The sequence below is a fragment of the Primulina tabacum genome, chromosome 12, assembly GCF_025594145.1.
Source record: "Primulina tabacum isolate GXHZ01 chromosome 12, ASM2559414v2, whole genome shotgun sequence".
Taxonomy (NCBI): Eukaryota; Viridiplantae; Streptophyta; class Magnoliopsida; order Lamiales; family Gesneriaceae; genus Primulina; species Primulina tabacum.
In genome coordinates this window covers 2,757,279-2,779,942 of record NC_134561.1, presented here as the reverse complement: position 1 = coordinate 2,779,942, position 22,664 = coordinate 2,757,279, and the positions used below count along the sequence as shown (strand labels likewise).

At 32.0% G+C, this 22,664-nt stretch overlaps 2 protein-coding genes across 5 annotated transcripts; both read right to left on the bottom strand.

The window, feature by feature from the left end:
- Positions 1 to 863: 863 nt before the first annotated feature.
- LOC142521160 (putative prolyl 4-hydroxylase 3) lies at positions 864 to 4,475 on the bottom strand. 2 transcript variants are annotated; one of them, XM_075624387.1, is made up of 8 exons: positions 4,071 to 4,475; positions 3,899 to 3,995; positions 3,103 to 3,200; positions 2,863 to 2,960; positions 1,823 to 1,952; positions 1,513 to 1,700; positions 1,296 to 1,387; positions 864 to 1,177 (listed from the first exon to the last, which is right to left on the bottom strand). In XM_075624387.1, the coding sequence occupies exons 1-7, from the start codon at positions 4,265 to 4,267 to the stop codon at positions 1,314 to 1,316; spliced, it is 882 nt and encodes a 293-aa protein (XP_075480502.1). In that variant the 5' UTR covers positions 4,268 to 4,475; the 3' UTR covers positions 864 to 1,177; positions 1,296 to 1,313. The 2 variants fall into 2 exon arrangements, with proteins under 2 accessions (XP_075480502.1, XP_075480501.1); XM_075624386.1 differs by having other exon boundaries at positions 866 to 1,180; positions 1,302 to 1,387.
- A 12,582-nt stretch (positions 4,476 to 17,057) lies between these two features.
- On the bottom strand, positions 17,058 to 18,681 carry LOC142520650 (uncharacterized). Of its 3 annotated transcripts, none has more exons than XM_075623727.1 (3): positions 18,542 to 18,681; positions 18,077 to 18,192; positions 17,058 to 17,293 (listed from the first exon to the last, which is right to left on the bottom strand). In XM_075623727.1, the coding sequence occupies exons 2-3, from the start codon at positions 18,180 to 18,182 to the stop codon at positions 17,154 to 17,156; spliced, it is 246 nt and encodes an 81-aa protein (XP_075479842.1). In that variant the 5' UTR covers positions 18,183 to 18,192; positions 18,542 to 18,681; the 3' UTR covers positions 17,058 to 17,153. The 3 variants fall into 3 exon arrangements, with proteins under 3 accessions (XP_075479842.1, XP_075479841.1, XP_075479840.1); XM_075623726.1 differs by having other exon boundaries at positions 18,077 to 18,364; positions 18,542 to 18,672; XM_075623725.1 differs by lacking the exon at positions 18,542 to 18,681 and having other exon boundaries at positions 18,077 to 18,530.
- Between the last annotated feature and the right edge of the window lie 3,983 nt (positions 18,682 to 22,664).

The window sequence follows — 22,664 nt, the reverse complement described above, 5'->3', positions numbered from 1 at the left end:
TGAAAACAAATAAATTGTCCAAATAAGCTGTTTGACAGCTTATAACCTGTTTTAAAAAAAGACAAAAACTTGTGTTAGACGGTCTCACGGATCGTATTTTGTGAAATGGATCTCTTATTTAAGTCATCCATGAAAAAATATAACTTTTTGTGTTAAGAGTATTACTTTTTATTGTGAATATCGGTAAGATTGACCCGTCTCATAAGAGACCTACTTTTAAAAAAAATTGAGATAACCCTTTTTATTCAAAAAGCTTTTATTTTGACATGTTTCTTTTCCAAATATCCTTAAATATCATTTTAAATCCCCACTTTATCATCAGTTCTAACATCCAAATTTTATCACTTTTCTTTTCGTCGAATTTAAAATATAATTTTGTTCTATTATTTTATTAGGAAATAAAAAACAAAATTTTTAAAATTTTATTGAGTAAATTAATAACATTAATTTTTTAATCAACATTTTACTAGCACACATTATAAACAATATTAAATATTTTTTTCCCAAAAAACATCGAAACTTTCTAAATATAAATATAAAATAGATTTAATTTTTAATATTAAAATTATAAAACTATTTTCATATATATACACATTAACTCATAATATTATATTTTTTTGTTAATTTTGACAATAAAAAAATAATATATTATCAAATGCATTAAAATATTTAAGTTATTTAAAATAAATCCATCCAAACAATTTAACAACTTATTTTTAAAATATTCATAAGTTGTTTTAAATAAATTTAGTCAAACGTCCTCTAATTAACAACTAATGCATACTCTAGTTAAAATAAAAATAAAAATCAACTGAACAAACACGCAGGTATACACTGGACTATGAAAGATTTTGTTAGAATCAGAAGTGCAAAAGGTTGCCCCAAATTTAGGGAAGAAAAAATTGAAGGTATTCTAAACATCATACAGATTACAAAACAATTTACATTATATTATAATACCTAATTACATATTTCACTCTCTTTTTCCTCAATCGGACCAACTTGGTGATGAGCCTATTGAATTGGTCGTGCCAAACTTTTATTTGTTCCTCAAACAAAATTCCCGTCCTATGGACTGCTAGCCAGAAAATAACAAATGCATACCTCTAATGTTATACCAGTTAACAATTGCAAACAGTCGTACGATTCGACCAGAAATAAGCCTCGGTATCTTCAGCTCCTGAAAATATTTCATCAATGTAGATTGCATCAAGTAATTTCTGATGCTACCACATCTGAAAGGCTACTGTCGTGTACATTAAGAAGAAAGTCGGAAGTCATTATGGTTTTACAACTCTTACCGATGAGATTCGCTAGGCCTTGTATTCATCAACATGCATCCACTTCGTAGATGACCACTTGTTCCCCTTGATAACAGGGCAACCTCCTGGGATAATTAGAAATGTAAAAAAGATTTGTTCTTACATGCCGGAGAGGAAGATGATGATGGTGGAAAATTAACGAAATGAAAAAAGTGATGCATATTTCCAAGTGGAGATAAATGACACTTGCCGTGCAAGCTTGATGAATCTAAAGTGGCATCGGGGCGCATACTCCAGAAAAGCAATGCATCGCCCATTTTTGGTTTCATGGCAAGGCCTCTCCGAGCACATTCTGACATCTCATTCCATCCTGGTACACCACTAAAATTGCCCTTTGCAGCAGGAAAAATTGTCTCACCCCCATCTTCAACATCTGACCTGCATTTGATGAAAAGACAGAGATCAGAAGTCACATTATCTTGCCTCGGTGAAAGTTAATATGAGTGAAAATATTTTATAAAGGGAGTACAACCTTCACAAATTTTAAAAAAAAACCTTACAAATAAATAAGAACAGTTGCTATCCGCTGACCCCCGTTTTTTGTATTCAATTCATCAATAAAGTAATCATAATGAGGTTCATATTTTTGTCCAACTTCGTAGTGCAGCACCTGTAGACCTTCTCCATGTTCTGCAACGACAGTCTAAGCATAATCAACTAACCATTTCTAGGAAGTATTTTAAACACTTTCACAGAATAGAAAGCACTAGCAGACCAGCATCTCATGTAGAAAAGATGAACCCTGCACTAATCTTGTCTTGCAAGTATTGACTAGAGATGCAAACAAATCAAGTCAACTAAAATACCATTCCATTGTATTGGAGATTCAAACTCGATCTTCAAACATTTTATGACCCAAATTTGAACAAGAATTACTTTTTTTCAATGGCTAGCTAGTCACTCGTGAGTTTAATAACTGAAATTCAAACAAGCTCACAAGTTTAACCCTGAACTTGAGCATTTGTTTGATAGAGCTCGATAAGTAAGTTCTAACCAGACAAATCAATCTCAAATTTGAAATTTAAGTCGAATCGAACTTGAGTCCAAAATAGTTCATTTTTTGAGCTATGAACCAGCTTTAGAAAATCAAGTCTGAGCTTGAAATATGAAAAAAAAAAGGCTAGTATTTGCCTCCATTTTGTTCATTTGGATCCATAGTATTGAAGCAAGAAAGAATGATATATATGTTATTGCATGAGGAATATCATAATTAAAAAAAAAAAAAAAAAGCAAGAGAGAATGAAAATAAAGGACGAACTGCCTATTTGATCGTCTAAGTTCAAGCATTTTAAATATTATAGACATCCATATATCTTGTCCACAATAAAAAAAATATATTATTAAAAAATACAGAAATACAAGAACTGGGGGAGGACAAGATTACATCCAACCAAATTGAGGAGGCTTCTTAATTCAAATTTCTAGAGTATTTTCATAGAAATTTGTGTGACATAAGGCGAGCGGAACTTTGTCATCAAACAAACCTTGGAAAATGAAAACATTGGAATGATGCAGCGAAAATATTTATAAATTCGCATACCTGCAGGGATAAATGTGTAGTCTGCTATTCTTTTTTCAATAGTTCTGATTATTTTATCTTGCCCTCTCCTCAAAAACATTCCAGAACTTGTACGAACTCTGAAAGACAAGACGATTACAGCTTTAGATATTCAAGATAAGAATAAGACAGAAAACAAAAGTTCTCAAGATTAGACTAATATCGATTTCAATAAATAAAAGAATTCAAGACGAATAAAAGAAAGGGCACAAAGAAACATACCTGCTATCTTTACTCTGGCCAGTCTTGCTATCAAGAACTGCTGACTTTTTCATGTGAGGTCTTGCAAGATTTATCAGGTACTCACATTCCTCTTTACTCTGCCAAAACACGAGTAAGTAACCACATACAGTTATCTTATTAAATAAACTAAATTACACACAGCATCAAAATTAATAAGTCTACCAAATTATCTTACGAAACAATCCAAAAGCTCCGATTTTAAGTCATTCGCCGACATAACCATATCTTAATTCATACACACTATTTCCAAATTATGTGGAAAAAAAATTTAACGCCAGTACACCACCATGGGTGCACGCGACATAGACATTAGCTTACATGAAACAGAAGCTGCACTTTCACTTTGCTCATCAGTATTTTAAAACAAAATTGCTACAGTGATGGACAAGCCCATGATTCATTATTCTTCAAATAAAAGAATCAGTTCACATTAACAGAGAAATCCAGGTTAAATACTGCTGGTATGACAATTCAGCTCAAGCTTAGATTATAATGTAGCAAGAACCACAACCATTTGATCTTGATTAATTCGAAAGGGAACAAGAAATAAGGTTAGTTCGGTTCTCCTATCCTTTCACCAAATCTTATAGTCGAGTCAATACGCATATAACCGACAAAATTCAGAAAGAGGACCAAATAGTTCTAATCAAGAAATAAACATTTGAAAAAAAAATGGCAACATCACAATTGAAGCGGATAGTTAATTCTCATTATCCAAAAGAAAAATAAACAGGCAATAATCCAAACAAACAACATGCACACAACCAAAACTGACCAAGAAATTATGATAGATGGAAGCCCTGGGCTCCCAAGAAAGAATCTCCGTCCACTGTTCTCCTCTCTTCCCTGATCCTCCCAACTCATCTTTACCCCTACAACCAAAAAAAACCAAAATTCAACACCAGACATTGACGAGAAAAAGTCACCCAAAATACAAAATAAACTACATTTCTATCGTCACGCGCTTAAATTTGATACGATCGGCGACAAGCGGGGAGTCTCCGTCGGAACCGATGGGTAGAGATAAAATTCCGAGGCCCAGCATAATTAATAGCACCACAGACAGCATTAAAAGCATAGAAAGCACCAAAACCACCGTCGATGATCGCTTCCCCTGATGCCGACTGCCCCTCACCTTGGCCATTTAGATCAAACTTTGATTGAATTCTCGGTGTATGAATTTGATCCAACCTAAGGAAAATCTTGATTTTGATCTGATGAAAAAGAAACAGGGGAAAATTTCGATGGAACAGGAACGATGGAGTTTGGGTTTTGGGTTTGGATTCAACGGATATTGATTCAGTGAGGAAGAAAGGATTTGTAAAAGTAGAACGGGGTTTTGTGAGTAAATGCTGGTTTTAAGAAACCGGTGCAAATTTTTTTATTATTTGGACCTTTAATTAATTAATTAATTAATAATAGAATACGATTTCACGAATCTTTATATGTAAAACGAGTCGATTCTACTGATATTCACAATAAAAAAAATAATACTCTTAGCATAAAAAATTAATATTTTTTTATTGATGACCCAAATAAAAAATTCGTCTAACAAAATACGACTCGTGAAACCATCTCAGATAAGTTTTTGCTTTAATAATGTTAAGTAACTTCAAATCAAATTTTATTAATTTCAAGAGGTGTTAATCAATGAATTAATAATTTATTGTTTTAAAAATTATTTTTCGATCCAACAAATATAAATTTGATTTTATAAAAAAAAATCATTATGGTTCACTATATATATATATATATATATATATAAAAGTAAGTGATTCATTTGCCCATAAAAATGTGGGATGTATCATGCACGTGATCGTGCCAATTTATGATCTATCCGACTTCTACGATCAAGCGTTATATGTCTCGATTCACCGTTTGTTACAATTTTCTCTGTATGACTTCAAAGCTAAGAATTTGGTTGAGAAATATGATGAAAATTACATGAAAATCTATGAACAACGTCAAATTTAATTATGTTGCTATGAACTTGATTAATATTTTTAAAAGAAAATTTGATAAACAACATGAAACAAAAAAAACAATGCTAATGAAAATTGTAATAAGAGAATGAATAATTGAGAGAATTTACATAGCTTTGTTATAGTTTTTTGTTAATGAGTTTGCGAGCGTCTTTTTCTGATTTTTTCTGTTTGCTTATTGTTCGACTCCACCGACTAGTACTAGACCCTTCTACGATCATCCACAATGAGTCTAGATCAACTCGTCTCAGCGTGCTGGTTAACTGATTTTTTTCATAGGACTAGTATTTAACACGTACGATGTACGAGATGATATTATTAAAAATATTGAAAAATGAATAAATATTTAAATTGAAAATAATTTAATTTTAAAAAATAAAAATAAAAACCATTTTTTCGCTAATTTTAAAAAACTTTCTTAAATACAACGTATGTCGATTAATTTTTTTTGGCTAATAATCATTATCATATATCAAAATTTTAGATTGTGTTATCCTAAGGCAATGACACGATGTTTATCGTGTTTAGTATATTGATGTCGACCATCAATCTTAATACATATTTAATTCTTTAATTTTCGAGAAGTTATATATTATTATTTTTAAACATGTGATAAAAAAAATTTAAATCACATTCAATAAAATTAATGAGAAATATTTTTTTAAAAATTCAGTAATTTTGTTTAAATCCACATTCACAAACAATTTTGTGACATGACACGTGTTTAACACAATTGAATAATAACAATAATTGTTTCATCGATATCTTTATCCAAATGGGTTGTGATTTTATCTACAAAATCTCTTCATAATATACAAAACAACATATTATTCCGAAAGAAAAATGAAACATGTGATCATAATTAAATTATATATCGATCAGGAAAGTTATTTAATTAACATTTGTTATGTGTATTCCAAAATAATGTAAATAAATTTTATAAAGGTGTCTTCTAATAAGATGCTTACTTTATATAGAATTGGTTTAATCATTTTCATTACGGAAAATTTTATATTATCTTGTACCCATGAACTTTGTAATATAGAAGAAAATTATCACATTAGTAATACATAATAATTAAAATTTTGTACAAATAGATTAATGATATTTTTTACTTCTCAATCATGAAAAACAGATTTTAAACTTAATTTATTGTTGTTATCGTTGTTTCCATATGTATGTAGTTCATAACAACGAATAAATCTAAATTTAAAGGAATATTACATCTTGGAAGGATTCAACTCATATATGGTGCTGAAAAGAGGAGTCATTTCAGAATTCAATTTTGGAGTAGATAAATTTAGTTTATAATTTAAAATTAAAATAAGACATCCCAATGGACAAAAATTATACATTGGATGCTTTTGACAGAATTATATCATATATTAACTCTTTCAAATTATGAAAATATCAAATTGCATGCATTGTGTGTTAAACATTTCTGATTATTGAGGGCAATATACAATCTATCTCTTTTAATTTTCTTGTGCTATCTTATTTGAATTTTTAATAAGACAATTCAAGATATACAATATACATATAGTTTGGAAGAAAACTACAATGCATTAATTCTTTCAAATTAAGGCAATTTCGAAATAATATGCATTTGAGATAAAAAAAATATATGATTATTAAATGGTAGTTTAATGTCCATTGGAAATCGTTGTTGTAGTGATAACTTTTAACTCTCAACCAATTGTATTTTTAGAAAAATTAAATAAACTAATTAAATATTATATTTTTTTTAGTAAGTAATTTGGACAAGAAATTACTTAAAATAACAAAATGTATTTTTGAATGATTTACCTTATGAGTGATATTGAACATTGCAATCGTTTGTATTTTAAATTTATTTTTACAGTTTTTAAATTGATTGATATAATCAATGCAAAATTTTTAATATAGTTTATGTTTTGAATATAGTTTAGTTTCAATTTGAATAAAAAAAAATAAAAAACATATAATACATAAATTACATTTGAATTAATATAAAAAGTAATTAAATTCAAAATTAAATTAAATGAATTGATATAATCAATGCAAACAATAATTGAAGTTATTATTTATTGCAGTACACACACACACACACACATATATATATATGAGTGATGCTGAACATTGCAATTATTTATATTTAAAATTTATTTATACATTTTGTAATAAAAATTAAATATATCATAATAACACAAATCATATCACAAATTAAATTGATTGATATAATCAATGCAAAAATTTTAATGTAGTTTATGTTTTTAATATAGTTTAGTTTCAATTTGAATAAAAAATAATAAAAAAACATATAATACATAAATTATATTTGAATTAATATAAAAATGAATTAAATTCAAATTTGAACTAAATGAATTGATATAATCAATGCAAACAATAATTGAAATTATCATTTATTGCGGTATATATATTTCAATATTAATGATATATCTTTCTTTTTTTAGAAATGACATTTTGGCGGGAAATTACTATTTCTGGCAAAAACTCTGCTTTTATATATATATATATATAGATTTACGATTTTCACATTAGATGGACTTCACAGAATTTGGGTAAAACACGTTGCTTTTTATAATTAAATAATATTAATTATGTTGCATGATCAAATAAAATTCATCATATATTGTGATTAAAAATCATTTGGATGTAATGAAATATAGAAAAATTGTGCATCCAATGGGTGAGTGACACCTCATCGGTGCTCAAATAGGTGTGCACGGTAGGTGTGCAGCATATCAAAATTGTGTATGTATGTATATATATATATATATATATATATATATATATAAACAATTATTAATTTATAATAATGATGAGATCATAGGTTTATAAAAGAGTATTTTGAAAATTATTATTTTATTAATTTATGAAAATTATTATCTTAGTACATTGGTCCAAGTCAAGACAGAGAAATATATTGTTTTAAAAGGAATATTTAATTTATAGAGTATAAATTTATAGATGTTTTATTGTATGCCAATATTATTATTCTCGGTTTTAATTCTCTGGATAATTAAATTAGATCTTGACATTGTAAATTGGTTCTTATTTTTCTTTTGGTCTTATTTCACCATAGTGGTGTTTTTTTATGACATATCAATATTTTCCTGTGTATATCATGTACTATTATCTCTGATGTCACGTCAATATTCGATGAAATATGATATAAAGTAAAAAAAATACTAAGATTCATTTTATTACTCAAATGACCAAATCTCAAACAGAGAATTTAGACTGTAAATCTGACTGTTTTAGTAAATAGTTATGTGTCATTTTAATAATATTTTTGTTTTACTTAAAAAGTACTAGAATTTTTTTTTAAAAAAAGTCCACTACTCGTTTTGCTTAAAAATTACTAGAATTTTTTTTTTTTTTGAAACCTCACTTAGCATTCAACTCGGCCGAAACATACCAATACACTTAAAATATTTTGTACCATTTTTAAAAATAAATCAACCAACTAATATTTGAAAATTCCAAAGGAAATAGTTTGAATCACAAAATCGTCACTCGTTTGCAATACCTAAATTAGCAATAAAGCTAAAACTAGCAACCTCTCAAAAACCGCTCAAAGCATAAATAAATGTCATAAAAATATCTCTAACATAAATCATAAACGTAATCGTAAGTGCGGAAAACTAGAAACGCTGGTCATCGGGTTATGTGCACCTTCAGTCCAGTTAGATCAACCATCAAGACCTCCATTATCATTATTATCATATTCATCTGCATCGACACACCTAGTGAGTCTAAAGACTCAACACTTCATGATCTTGATAACAACATAATACGTATACAAATCACATGCAACAGTGAAAATACTTGTACGTAAAATAACTTTTTCATGAAGATGCATAGACTTAAACATAAACATTTTTCCTTTTCTTCAATCCATATCATTCATCATTTTATCATAAATATTTTTCTTTTTTCATCATAAGCATATATGTTTTTCTGTTATTGACTTTGGATTGTTAATTGTGACTTTCATGTCATCATAAGGTCGATGGATCCATCTATCATGTAACCACAGTACTGGGCGACGGAGACATCAGCGACACTCTCACCCTGTCAACTGATCATTGGCCTATCATCATCATATGGAAATACGATCTTCGGCCTCCTTCTGGGGCCTTCTTCCGTAGACGAGCTCTCCCACGAGTGGGCTCCCTCTAGGGCCTTCTCCCATAAATGGGCTCCATCTGGAGTCTTTTCCCTCACGATATTCCCTAATCATATCATCATAATAGTCACAATTACTTCACCTCCTCCAACGTTTCACATTATCATAACTTTACAAAAATCATGCATAAAAATATTATTTTTCTTTTTAAACAAAGCATGCAAATTATCTTTTAATTGTCCATAATAAATCATAGAAATCTAAAAACATTTAAGATAATCATATTAGCATAGAAAACAGCATTCAGGACACTGTCATGATGTTTACTAATTTTCGGGTGTAAAATTACCGTTTTACCCCTAGACATAAAATTTCACGTTTTTGACTTTTTCTTAATTCTATTGACTCTAGATCATCCTAAATAATTATTTAAGCTTACATTAATTTTTTCAAATTTTTATTTCGCTTAAATCGAGGACTTTTAAATTATTCTTTAAATATAACATATTAATGCGTTTTAATCCCGAATTAACCCAAACTTTAATATAAAATTGACATATTTAAAACTTAGATTTTTTATAATTATTTGGCCCTCGTGAACCATGACTCGACCTCCGTGAGCCATGTTTCGAATTATTTGATCATTTAAAACCCTAACTTGACCCCTACATGTTAACCTCGAGCCATCTCCATTTTTTATCGAACCATGCTCGAACCATCATGAGCCAACCTCGAACCAGACCCCCTATAACCCAACTGGACCCTTAGAACCCTTAGGATTCAACCCAATCTCCAAAACCGAACCACTACACCAGATACATGCTTGGCCGAGAACTCCTAGTATGGTGGACTCTATGTTTTCTTGCCTAGCCGCTTAACCAACGAGCCAGCCCTTGAACCAGCCCCTCAGGCACCTTCCTAGGACCCTAATGACTCGACCTAGCCCAATCCAAAGCCCACTGGCCGAGCCCCTTTCTCCCTGTACGCTGCTGAACCCTACGCATCTTCCATGAGGGCTCATAGGTTGGAGTCCTAGCTTCTTTCCAGCCCTGGTGCTCGAGTCCTAGCGTGGCTAAGACTCTCTCCCTGATTCATACATAATCCTAGCTCAGCCTTGGTCCAGCCACATCCAAGCTGAGCCACAAACCCCATGTACCCGAGCCCTATGATCACCTACCAACAGTTTCGGTTTCTAGCTTGTTTAGTTCGTGTTGCAGCGTGTAGTGTGTGTTCTTATGACCCTAAACTCGCGTAAAGATATCCTTGATCATATTCTAATCATGGCAGCCCCTTCTAACACATAAAAACATGTTTTTGGAATAAAAAATCAAGAGTTTAAAACATGTATATGCATAGTTACGAAAATAATAGGTTGTGTGACTTGCTTTCATGAAATTTCATAAACAATTACATAATATGGTGTGATGATGAGTAAAAGAAAGAGTATGGTGTGCCTTTGTGTTTTTAACGCACGATTATACATTGACAAATCGAAGAACGATGTCACGAAGACGATGACTTGAATCTCCTTGAAGAACCTTCGAATTTTCCTCTTAATTTTGATGGTGTGTGTGCCGTGATATTTGTGAAAGAAAGGGTTTGAATTGTAAAGGGGTGGTGGGCGTAGGACTTGTGTGGGTTATGGGGTAGATTTGTATATTAAATAGTTAATTAAAACACTAACCAAGCATTGGCCCATTAACAAAGTTAATTAGACCCATTAGTGCTTAATTAAAATATTTTGATTAGTAAAGTTTGTGAATTTATTAGACGGGTTGCCAAAACATTCGTATTATTGTTGAAAATCCAATACCGATAAAAATTACGTCCCGGCGTATAAAATCACCCAAAAGCCCCTTATTTTCAAAAATAAGAAAAAGTATAAATCATATTTTAAATAATTAAAAACAATTGTTTAATAAAAATATTTTTCCATTTTTCAGCACTCTGTCTCCGTTTCTCGATCGCAACTCGAATAACCCTTTAAAAATATATTTTAATGCAACCATGAAGAAAAGTACATTTTAAACATGTCAACATGCACAACATATTTAATCCATTTAATTAAAACATTTAATTAAAATACATAAGAAATTTAACAACTTGCATGTACGTTGACCTTCAAATTTTTGGGATGTTATAGTTTTAGTAAATAGTTATGTGTCCTTTTAATAATATTTTACTTTGAAACAGTTTATTATAAGCTCTCAAAAAATATTTGATAATTTGCCATTTTTAAAAGAATTTATAAAATACATAAAATTGTAAGGGTGTCAAAATTAGACACGATCTACCAACCCGACACGGTTCAACCCGAAAAAAATTAGGTTTGGTTTGGGGTTTTCGGGTTCGGGTCAGATCGGGTTGGACCCGATAGCTGACCCGAAAAAAATGATCGGGTTGGGTTGGGTTGGGTTGGGTTCGGGTTGACCCAAAAATTTTAAATTTTTTTAAAAAAAAAATATAATTAATAAATACTGCTTATATTTTTATATATTGTATGTCTGAAAAAATATTTATTCTATATTTATATAATAAATTTTCATAATTTATTATTTATTTTGAACATTTTTTATTTTTAAAATAATTTTTTATTGATTTAGTAAATATACTTTTTTTCTACAATTAGATTTTCAAATTTAAATCAAATATATGAGAGATATTTTATTATTATGTGTTTAAATTAAAATATTAGTATTATTTTTTTGAATTTTATTTAATTTTCTTTAAAAAAATTTATAAAAAATTCAAAATTAGGTTATACGGGTTGATCGGGTTGATTCGGGTTCAGGTTCGGGTTGAGAGTTTTCGAGTTGGGTTCGGGTTGAGCAATTTTTGAATAATATTGTTGTTCAACCCGACCCAACCCACCCGAATTGACACCCCTATAAAATTGTTTTAAATAAATTTGTAGAAACACATCTTAATGCAAAAATGTGCGTAAAATTAGGGATATTTTTGGGAAATTATATTATTATTAATTATGAGACTTTAATTGAGTTTGGTCATTTTGGAGACCCAAAATTAATATTTACTAGATTCCCACATTAATATGCTAATTTTTTTCAAAATGGAATAGTATTTGAAAGCCAAAAAATATATTTTCTAAGGTACTTTTTGTTAGAGTGGGTGTCCAGCAATCAAACTTGTTTCTTGAGCTTTATTGACGTTTATGTAAATGCAATCTTTATTTTAATAATATTTTATGATTTTATCCAATTATGACATTTTTTATTTGTATACTCATGCAAGCTGAATAGATAAAGTCCTAGAATATACAACAAGTACCATGAGGTCTGTCTCCCAATATAAGATCATGAAACTCACTACGAATTGTATCATATATTCTGAATTTATTCTTAGTCGATTCAGCTTCCTAAAATAGGGATAAATGTCACTTGAGTGAGACTAGCATATGTTATGTAAACGTCGTGTTTCATTGATAAGGGCATGAAGATGTCAATTCATAAATACGAGTAATCATTTGATGATGCACTGAATAACTCTAACTCGTACTTTTCAAGTAGTTATCATTATCGAGTTGAATAGTCGGCGATTAATGGTTGTATATCATTAGTCATTTGATCCGAAGGCAACATGTAGGCTCTGCGTACTAGCATGTACTTTGATCTATTTACCAACTATATTGAAGGTCATTAGGTGACAAAGTTGAGTGTAGTTTCGAAATACGTATGAGTCAATGCATTGTAATCGGAAATTCACTACTCGCCTACAGGTGAAGATATCCTATGAGATTTGATGAGTTAATAGTGCGAGAAATCTCTAGACAGAGTAAAACATGTGCATTTTGGAAAGAAGTTTCCTTAATTATACATACCATGTCACTTTTATTACTCAAAGATATATTACATCATTATCGAATTCATTTGCAACTCTCGATATATCAAGGGTTGCAGATTGATCAATATATATGAATTGAAGGGATCGTATTGTACGCTAACCATAACTTCAGGTTCTTGCAGGCACTATCAGTTATACCTAGAGGATCATGGGACAATGCTATTAGACGCTCTCACCATGATCTGATGGGTGCAATTAGGCTTAAATTCTGACGTTCTTGATCAAATGATTGATGAAAAGGAATGAGGCTGATTAAGGTAAGCATTAATAAGAACAAACATTGTTATGAATCACATGACATTGTGAACCCACTACTGGTTATATCTATGAGCTATTGAGGGTCAAACAAGTATTGGATTATGTGTTTTCGTTGAGATAGTCAAATTCAAGGAGTTGAATTTGGTGACTGTAGTATGATGGATATCAAACCTATTGCTTATAAAGGAGTTTATAATTTGATTTCATATAATGAAAGTTGTAAAATTTAGCTTAACTGTTAATTAAGTGAAGAGAATGGAACTATCTGTTTTAATGAATGAGTTCACAAATCTCGCAGCTCCAAAAAATGGATCAGTAGAAAATTTTGTCATTTGAAATTTTCATTTTTCATTATGTGAATGATAAGTGCAAGAATTCCACTTAATTTATGCAAGAATCCATTTGAGTTGTGTTAGTTTCAAACGAAATTATGCGTTTTTTGGGTTGTTTTGAATGTCAATATAGGAATGGAGAAAAAGATTTACATGAAGCCAAATTGATGCAAGAAAAAACAGAAGAGCGTACTCCAGCAGCTTCCGCGCGGCCGCGCCAGAACACGCGCACCTGTGCGTAAGAGACATGCAAAAACAAATTTGGAGCCGCCACGCGTGAATAAAAGGGCCAAAAACCTAGAACAAAAGGACGGCCGTTTTCTGAAGAAAAAACGTGAGAGAAACATAGAGCACACGCACGAGACGAAGAATTGGAGCGCAAGACTTTATCGCAATGACGAAGAACGATGACTCTGGGGACAGAGACGCCACTTATGATTTGTTATCTAATTTTTTCACCTTTAATTTCTTGTGTGTTCGATGTCTAGACTTTCAAACATAAGAGGTTTTTGTTTAGATTTCGCTATGAACTAACTGTTCCATTCTATAAGATGACGTAGTTTTGTTGATACGATAGTTCTGACTCAGTTGTTTATATGATTGAATTCCTTTTGGTTTAATTATGTTTTTTAGTTCTTATCACTTTCAATTTACTGGCCATAATAGTTTTTTATCTGAATAATTCTACAACTTGGTAGAGAGACTAGAATTATAGATCATTAGAGATACATCATTAAATGTATGTTGTTCAGAAAGCGCATAACTTTAGCGAAGCCTAGGTAAGATCATCGTTTGAATATATCATTTGAACTTAGATTTTTATTAGGAATGTTTGAATCAAAGTTTGAATGATACAATTTATTCGTCACTTGAGAAATGAGGAATAAAATAATTAAGTGTCCTTGGCTGTTAAATGTTTGGAATTCAATTGGATATAAATGCAACCGGGAATGATTATCGCGGAAATTAAGTGAAATCACTCGTCTATATATTTTCTCTCATTTATATTTCTCAATTCGATGATTAGATTAATATTTGTTTGCAATTAATTTGTTTTATGCAAACCAAATCATTATTTGATTCTTTTAGATAAATTCGTGACTATTTTAATTACAAGTACTTATATACTTTTATATATATACTCCGCGTGAGAACGATACTTTACTCTCATATATTAAAACTTGACAACCGTGCACTTGATAGCAGAAAATATGAAACAGTGAACGAGATTTATACCATCGATACATCGGTGCTGTCTGATCATCGATCAAATTTATAATGAGTTCATGATTATTTATTTTGTAAATTTAGAATATAATGATTAAATAATAAATTAAGTAATGAATACAAAGTGCAAAATACTCATGAAATATCCTAGAAGAGCCTAGAATAAATTAAATAATTAATAATTAATTGAGTAATTAAATAAATATATATGTGTGTGTATCTATATGCGTGTATATGTGTGTGTGTGTATATATATATATTGTACTATCAAAAGTTAATTATAATTTAATTATGCATGGTATTTCCAAGACTTGAAAATACATACATGATAGTTTCTGAATAATGAAAAACAATATCCTGATAAAAGAAGAGTATTGATTAGATCAGGAAAAGATTTTTATATATATATGTAATCAATAGTTCAATTATACGCAAAACTTTTATACACAAGTTTTTATCCACCAATTTTTTTCTCTCTAGCCCCTCACAAAATTCGACCACCTCCTCCAAGGGATTCGATTGACCGTCTTCCACCATATCATCGTCGTAACGTCATTGCCATCTCGTTAGATTTCTGAAATCCCATGATCACCCCTTGACGTAAATTTTGTTTAGATTTCTACTGCGATCTATACGAGAAATTAAGTTTCTGATCATGGACCTGATTAAACGATTGAAGAAGGAGAAAAATCTGTTCGTAGGAATTTACAACAAAGACTATATTCTCTTAAAATTTGGAATAGTTAGAGTCATTGTTATATACACGAAGGTAAAAATCATACATATTTCAATGAAAATTTTGAATGTCAAAACAAATTTTTTTGAACTTCTATTATTCTTGGGTTCGAAAAAAATGATACTCTATTATTGACTTCAGCAAATAAGAGTTTATAATATAAATAGATAAATTTACTTAATTTGAATATGCTTGGAGTTAATTCCAAAAGTCACCAATAACATTAAAATTTGATAGATTAGTTTAGAAGTGAATATATATATATTGATAAGAATTTGATGATAACGCTCGGAATTATTTCCAAAATCATCAATTACAATAAATTTTATGAATTAGTTAACTTTTCAAGTTTAGAAGTGAAATGCAAACGTGAAAATATGACCTTATACAAGCTTTTTTAAAAAAATTATGTCTTGTTTGCCCCCCCTTTCGAAAATATACATAAATAATTTGTACAATTCTTTAAAGTTTTTTTAAAAGTTATTTTTATTTAATTCTATAGTTACGTGTTGCGTGTATTTAAAGAATACTTTACTATGATTAAAAAAAGAGTATACTTTAGTAACTTTACTAAATCATGATGTAAAATAAGCATATTTTAAATAGTTTTTTTAATATATTTGATTGTATAGTTTATTTGTTTTAATACTTTTATGTGAAAACTTGTGTAACACAATTTCACGGATCGTATTTTGTGAAACAGATCTCTTATTTGGGTCATCCATAAAAAAATTTTAATTTTTATGCTAAGAGTATTATTTTTTATTGTGAATATCGGTATGGTTGATCCGTCTCACAGATAAAGATTCGTGAAACCGTCTCACAAGAGACCTACTCGTACTTTTAATATGTGTGTGCATCAAAAATTAATCCGACCCACTTAATTTGAGCTCAACCCAAGAAGAATAGTGACAAGAAGATTAGAAAAGTCTTCGATTTATATTAGTTTGAATAAATCAAATAGCATGCAGACAGGGAGAGATCATGAGAGTTGAGAAATAACCCAAAATTTGAAGAAAAAACAGGTTTGCAGAAAGGGACACACACAACACAAATAGCGATCAACTCTTGCAAACTCTCTGTAGAATTTCAGAATTCTAGTTTAGCATATTTCATTTTTTTTCATTCCAGATTTTCATATTATAAGTCACTCTTGTTCAGATTTTAATAACTTTCTTTTGTTATATGTTTTTACTTATTAAATTCCTACGGTTTATTGTAAAGATAAATTATGGCAGAAATTTATCTTTCAATTTCCATTAATCGTTCTTTAGTTTTCATTGTTTTGACGTTGTATTTGTTTAAAAGATTACAACGACCATCAAATTTAGAAAGATTTTTTGTATATTTCATTCATATGGGTGCTTGTAGCACCTCTAATAGCTATATAGATATCAAAGATGGGATGAAATTAATATTGTAGTTTTACGAAAATTGTGAGTTAATTCGAAATACACGAAGTTTCATTCACCCCAAAAAAATGTCGAAAACACGAGTAATGATCATCGGCCTTGCATATCGAGCATCTCATCCAGCCTCTTCAATCTCTCTAATCCGTCACTGATCAAAAATCTAATCCTCTGTTTGTCTTTGCAGGACCTGTTATCTTCCATTTCTCGTCTGATAAACTGCCTCAATTCGTCTGTAGCCCACAAAAAAAAAGGGGGAAATGAGGTTAAAATGCGCACGCGAACACACGCACAAAAGGCCATCAAAATAGAACTTATAACACCATATTCCGATGTTATCCGACAAGAAGCATGACAAACATGATCTAAAGAGCGCTAACTCACTAGGAAATCTGGCCATATTCAATAGATAATGTTAACAAAATTATCATCCATGTGCCAACACTTTGTGGTGTAATGACATAAACCACTACCAATAAAAGAGAGGTGTGAGTTCACATCTATGTCAAGATCATCGAATATCACGTCGTCTGAACTTCCTAAGGGAAGTGACCACCACCCGACATCTAAGAACACATCAAGCTTACAGTCGTGTGTTCATAACTCATGAGAAGACAATCACCTAAGGCAACGCTCGTTCGTGGGACGAGATAGATAACAAAAATCGAAAGATATGAATAACAGAATCATCTTTAACTCCAATTATTATAGAACTCGAGTCAAAACACCACATGACACAAGACCGCGGAGTCCTATTCCGCACCAAAAGATGACTAATAGTGGACCGGTTCCCAAGAGCAGATCTTTCTGAGTCCCCGACGACCCTGATAAACTAAGTCAGTCCGGGATGCCCGAGCGAGCCCGACAAGTCTAAACTGATTGGCCGATTTTGACTCCGGTTCGGCACACCCTTAAACATATTTAGAGTATTTTGGGTGGCTTGGCAAGCTAAGATTCCAAACATAGACTTGGATATGCTGACACAAACTTGAATTGAATAGGAAAATATGTCTCACCTCTAGAATCTTGGGGAGTTCTCCCAGCAACCCTGAGAGCATGCCTGTAGAGCTTCAAAACCCTAGCTCGAAGAAGAAAATCCTGCAAATCTAACGCGAGAACCATTACCGATTCTCTTTCATTGGCCAATTCAAGTCAGAATATACACAGCAAAAACTACCAAAATCTCAATTAAAATAATAATAATCGAAACCACGACGGGGGATCAGAAATTTAAACTAAAAATTAAATGGGATCGATTAAATAATTGACGGCAGCTGGTGATTATCCATCGATTTCAAGAAATCCTGGACAATAATGAGCGCAATTCAGGAAACAATAAACCCCCTAATTCGAACGAATTATGAATCAAAGAAGATAAAATACACAATAACAATAAATTGAGGTTACTATTCTCAGAAGAATCAGAACTAAATAATCTTATAATCGGAAAAAAAGAGAGAAATTATCAATAAAATGCAGACCTCGAGCTCCGCTCCGCTCCTGCTCCTGCCTCCGGTTTGATTTCAAGTTATTTAGAATGTTGGGACTATGAGCCAACTTTGGTCAGATGTTTTCGAAACTACGATAATATATAAATTTTTTAAAGTATACACGTGTAAAGCTCAAATACCAAATTTTAATTGTTTCTCCAACAAAAAAATTATTATATTCCAACTGCATCCCTCCCTATTATAGTCATTTTTATAACAATCGAACGCGTGACATTTATACTGATAACAATTATAGGATCAAATGTTTGACAATTTGCAAAAAGTTACGGTTAATGCTAAAAGTTCAATTTAAATTTTTAAATTGTACATCATCTCAAACAATGGGTTTTTTTGTCAAAAAAAATATATATATATATATATAATTTCATTAATAAAGTTGATGGCGCCACCATTTTGGAGGACCTTGCAATTTTTGAAGGGTCCAGCTACAGCGGTGCGACGGTCGTCGGGACTTTAGAGCTACAGCTTTTCCAATGAGTGTAGTGTTTATTGTAATTGTAAGTGGACGCTGTAGGTTCAATAATTTCGGACAACCATTAAGCATTCTTTGCTATAAATAAAGCTTCCAAGCATATGAAGAGTAAAATAATCAAACGAAAAAACAAGAACAGTATTCGTCCATTTGAAAAGTAAAGATTGAATTTTTTATTGTGTATTTAATATGTATAATACTAAATATATATATATATATATTAAGTATGCGTATTCACATTTTCATTGGCATTCATTTCTTCTTCTTCTTCAGGATCACCATTTGGCACCTTCTGTTCAGTATCACTCCTAGAAACATCATCATTAGTGGTCATATCCAGACAACGAGCCCTCGTATCTAAGCCAGCATTATTTGCTACACAATTATGTCTTTCTGAATTCAAACTTGCTCCACCAACATTTAGGTTCCAACCTAGTGTCGTATTCGACCAACATGTAGTAGGATTTGGTTCAGATAGACCTGTGATATATTGATCTCACGATCCACTTACATGCTCCAAATATATATTGCTTAAACCTTCAGTGACATGTGAAACATATAATTCTTGCTCATGGAAAAGCCTCATAAGAAGAAGTATCGGTTTGGTTATTGAACCATGAATCAGAGATGTGTGGAACGTATGATTCATGTGGGGCCCTTAACTCCTAATCGTTATTACAACACAATCTGATTAGGATTAATTAATTATAGCGGAAAACGAGTTTAAATTTTCTTTACAATGAGCCCAAATCATTTTATTTGAATACTAAAATAGTATTTAATCTCACGTCATAAACATGCCCACACGTAATCAAAACCAATCATATACAAACACCTCAAATCCTCGGGACATGCCCCGGTATATAGATACATATACATATATACTGGGAACAAGACAAAAACATAAAACCTCAGCCCAAGCTGTGGCTCCCTCCAGAAGTACCCTCTCCGGTCTCCTGATATCCTGGAGTACCTGCCATTGTCCACACACAAAGACAACAAAAGCCCCCCTTGGGGGTGAGCAAAGCTCCGTATGGAACAACCAATCATATATACCACAGATATCTAAACAATGATATATGGTATGCAGTGCATGTATGTCGTGGAGGTATCAGGTCAAATGCCCATCCACTGAACACATGTCAGAATCAATCGAATCGCTATCAAATCAATGCTCGAGCTGGCACACCGGCCAATATGGGATACTCGTATGATAGCGTCGGCAAAGCGCCATCAAATCTCAAATCTCATATCCAATCATATGGGGCCACAATTGTCTATACTTTACGGGTCATATAATACCGGCATAGCGATTGTGTTCACAAACCCCGGAATCCAATCAAATCATATCAGGGTATCCAAGGATCATAGCTCAACGTGCATGTCATGTATCGATGTATGCATAAAATGTGTTAACAAAACATTTATTTTATACATCGATATCTCAATCTCAATGTCATGTATGCCACATCAATCAACAAATAAGGCATATAGACACATAATCTCATTCCAATCAATCAAATCAATCCGACATATATCATATAATACAGATACCTGTCGTATGTTACCCGGTCGCAACATACCTCAATTCTTCGTTTCCAGTTGATGTAGCCTGAAGATATTGATATTACACTTTATCTACATCAATAACATACTCATTCCAATCAATAACATACTCTAAAATCATTAATATGAGTTTCAAATATCATTTGAAATTTCAAAAATTCATATCAAATCAAATTCATATCATAATTCAATTGAATACAAGTTTCTTGTCGGTTATTCTACTACATATCAGAAATTCAACTTCAAATACATGCTATTCCAGCACTTTGATATTTAGAGCTGCTGGAACTAGAAGAAAATTACCTCAGTCAGAAGCCCTCGACGCGAAGATCACAAATATATAATTTGTTTCGCGTTTAGACAGCGTTTCGAAGTCGATTCGGACGAAAGAAATTTAAATTCCCTCGTATTCTCTCGAACTCTCGGTAGGTGAAATGAAGGAAGAAAGAACAAAAATCTAATCTTTATCCACACCGCCTACGCGCTCGGGCGGTAGAATTCTCGCGCCCGAGCGCGAGAGGTTCTGCCCCCGAGTCAAATATATACCGCGCTCGAGCGGTCACAAATTACCACTCGGGCGCGGCATGTTCTGTCCGAGAACACACCATATTCCACACTGGCGCTCGGACGGTCATTTTCTACCGCCCGGGCGCCACATGTATTGTACCAAATGTTGGTTTTGGTATTATATTGGCGTCCAGCCTCTCCAATCGAGCTCTTACAACGTCAATTCATATTCAATATTCATTTCTCAATTTCATTGTCATAATATACATCAAATGTATAATCACATATCAAATTCATGAATTATTGATAATCATATAGGATTTACGATAATACGATACACGGTCCTTATATTTCTCCCCCTTAAAAGATTTCGTTCTCGAAATCTCAAACATCTCTATATACATAACATTGGCAAACATACATAGGTCACCAGTTATAGTACATATCAAAACTAAAATCAGAACAAGGATCAAAATACATCGAATACAATGGAACAGATGGACCAGCATCAAATAAATGCGGATATGATTCTCGCATTTTGCTTTCCAATTCCCACGTCGACTCTTCAACACCATGCCCGTGTCCATTGCACTCGAACTAGAGGAATCGATTTATTTCTCAGTATCTTTTCCTTTCGGTCCATAATGCGAACATGTTGTTCGACATAGAAAAGAGAAGGATCAAGTTTCACCTCATCAGGTGCAAGTACATGTGATGGATCGGGTTCATATTTCCTCAACATAGAAACATGAAACAGATCATGAATAGCAGATAGAGCTGGTGGCAATGCCAATCGATACGCAAGATCACCAACTCGATCCAGAATTTCGTATGGACCAACATAACGAGGAGATAGTTTCCCTCGCATGCCAAATCGAACAGTGCCTCTAAAGGGAGATATTTTCAAAAACACTTTGTCATCTTTCTGGAATTCCAAGGGTCGTCTTCGTTTATTCGCATAACTCGTTTGACGATCCTGAGCAGCTTTCATCCGCTGCCGAATTAACTGAACCTTATCATTCATTTCCTGTATCATTTCAGGTCCAGTCAATTGTCTCTCACCAATCTCATCCCAGAATAACGGTGATCTACATCGTCTCCCATATAGAGCTTCAAACGGTTCCATACCGATACTCGTCTGAAAGCTATTATTATAAGAAAATTCAACCAATGGTAAGACATCTTGCCGTCCCATTCTGAAGTCCATCACAATCGCACGCAACATATCCTCTAGAGTCTGAATCGTACGCTCAGTTTGGCCATCAGTTTGAGGATGATAAGCAGTACTCATAGCCAAACGCGTACCTATCGCCTCTTGAAAACTACCCCAGAATTTAGAAGCAAATCTGGGATCACGATCAGATACAATCGAGACTGGCACACTATGCAGTCTCACAACATTCTCAATGTATAAACGGGTCATTCTCTTATAAGGATAAGTCCGTTCATATGGAATAAAATGCGCAGATTTCGAAAGCCGATCAATAATCACCCAAATAGCATCACAGCCCTTGGGCGAACGAGGTAAATGAGTCACAAAATCCATAG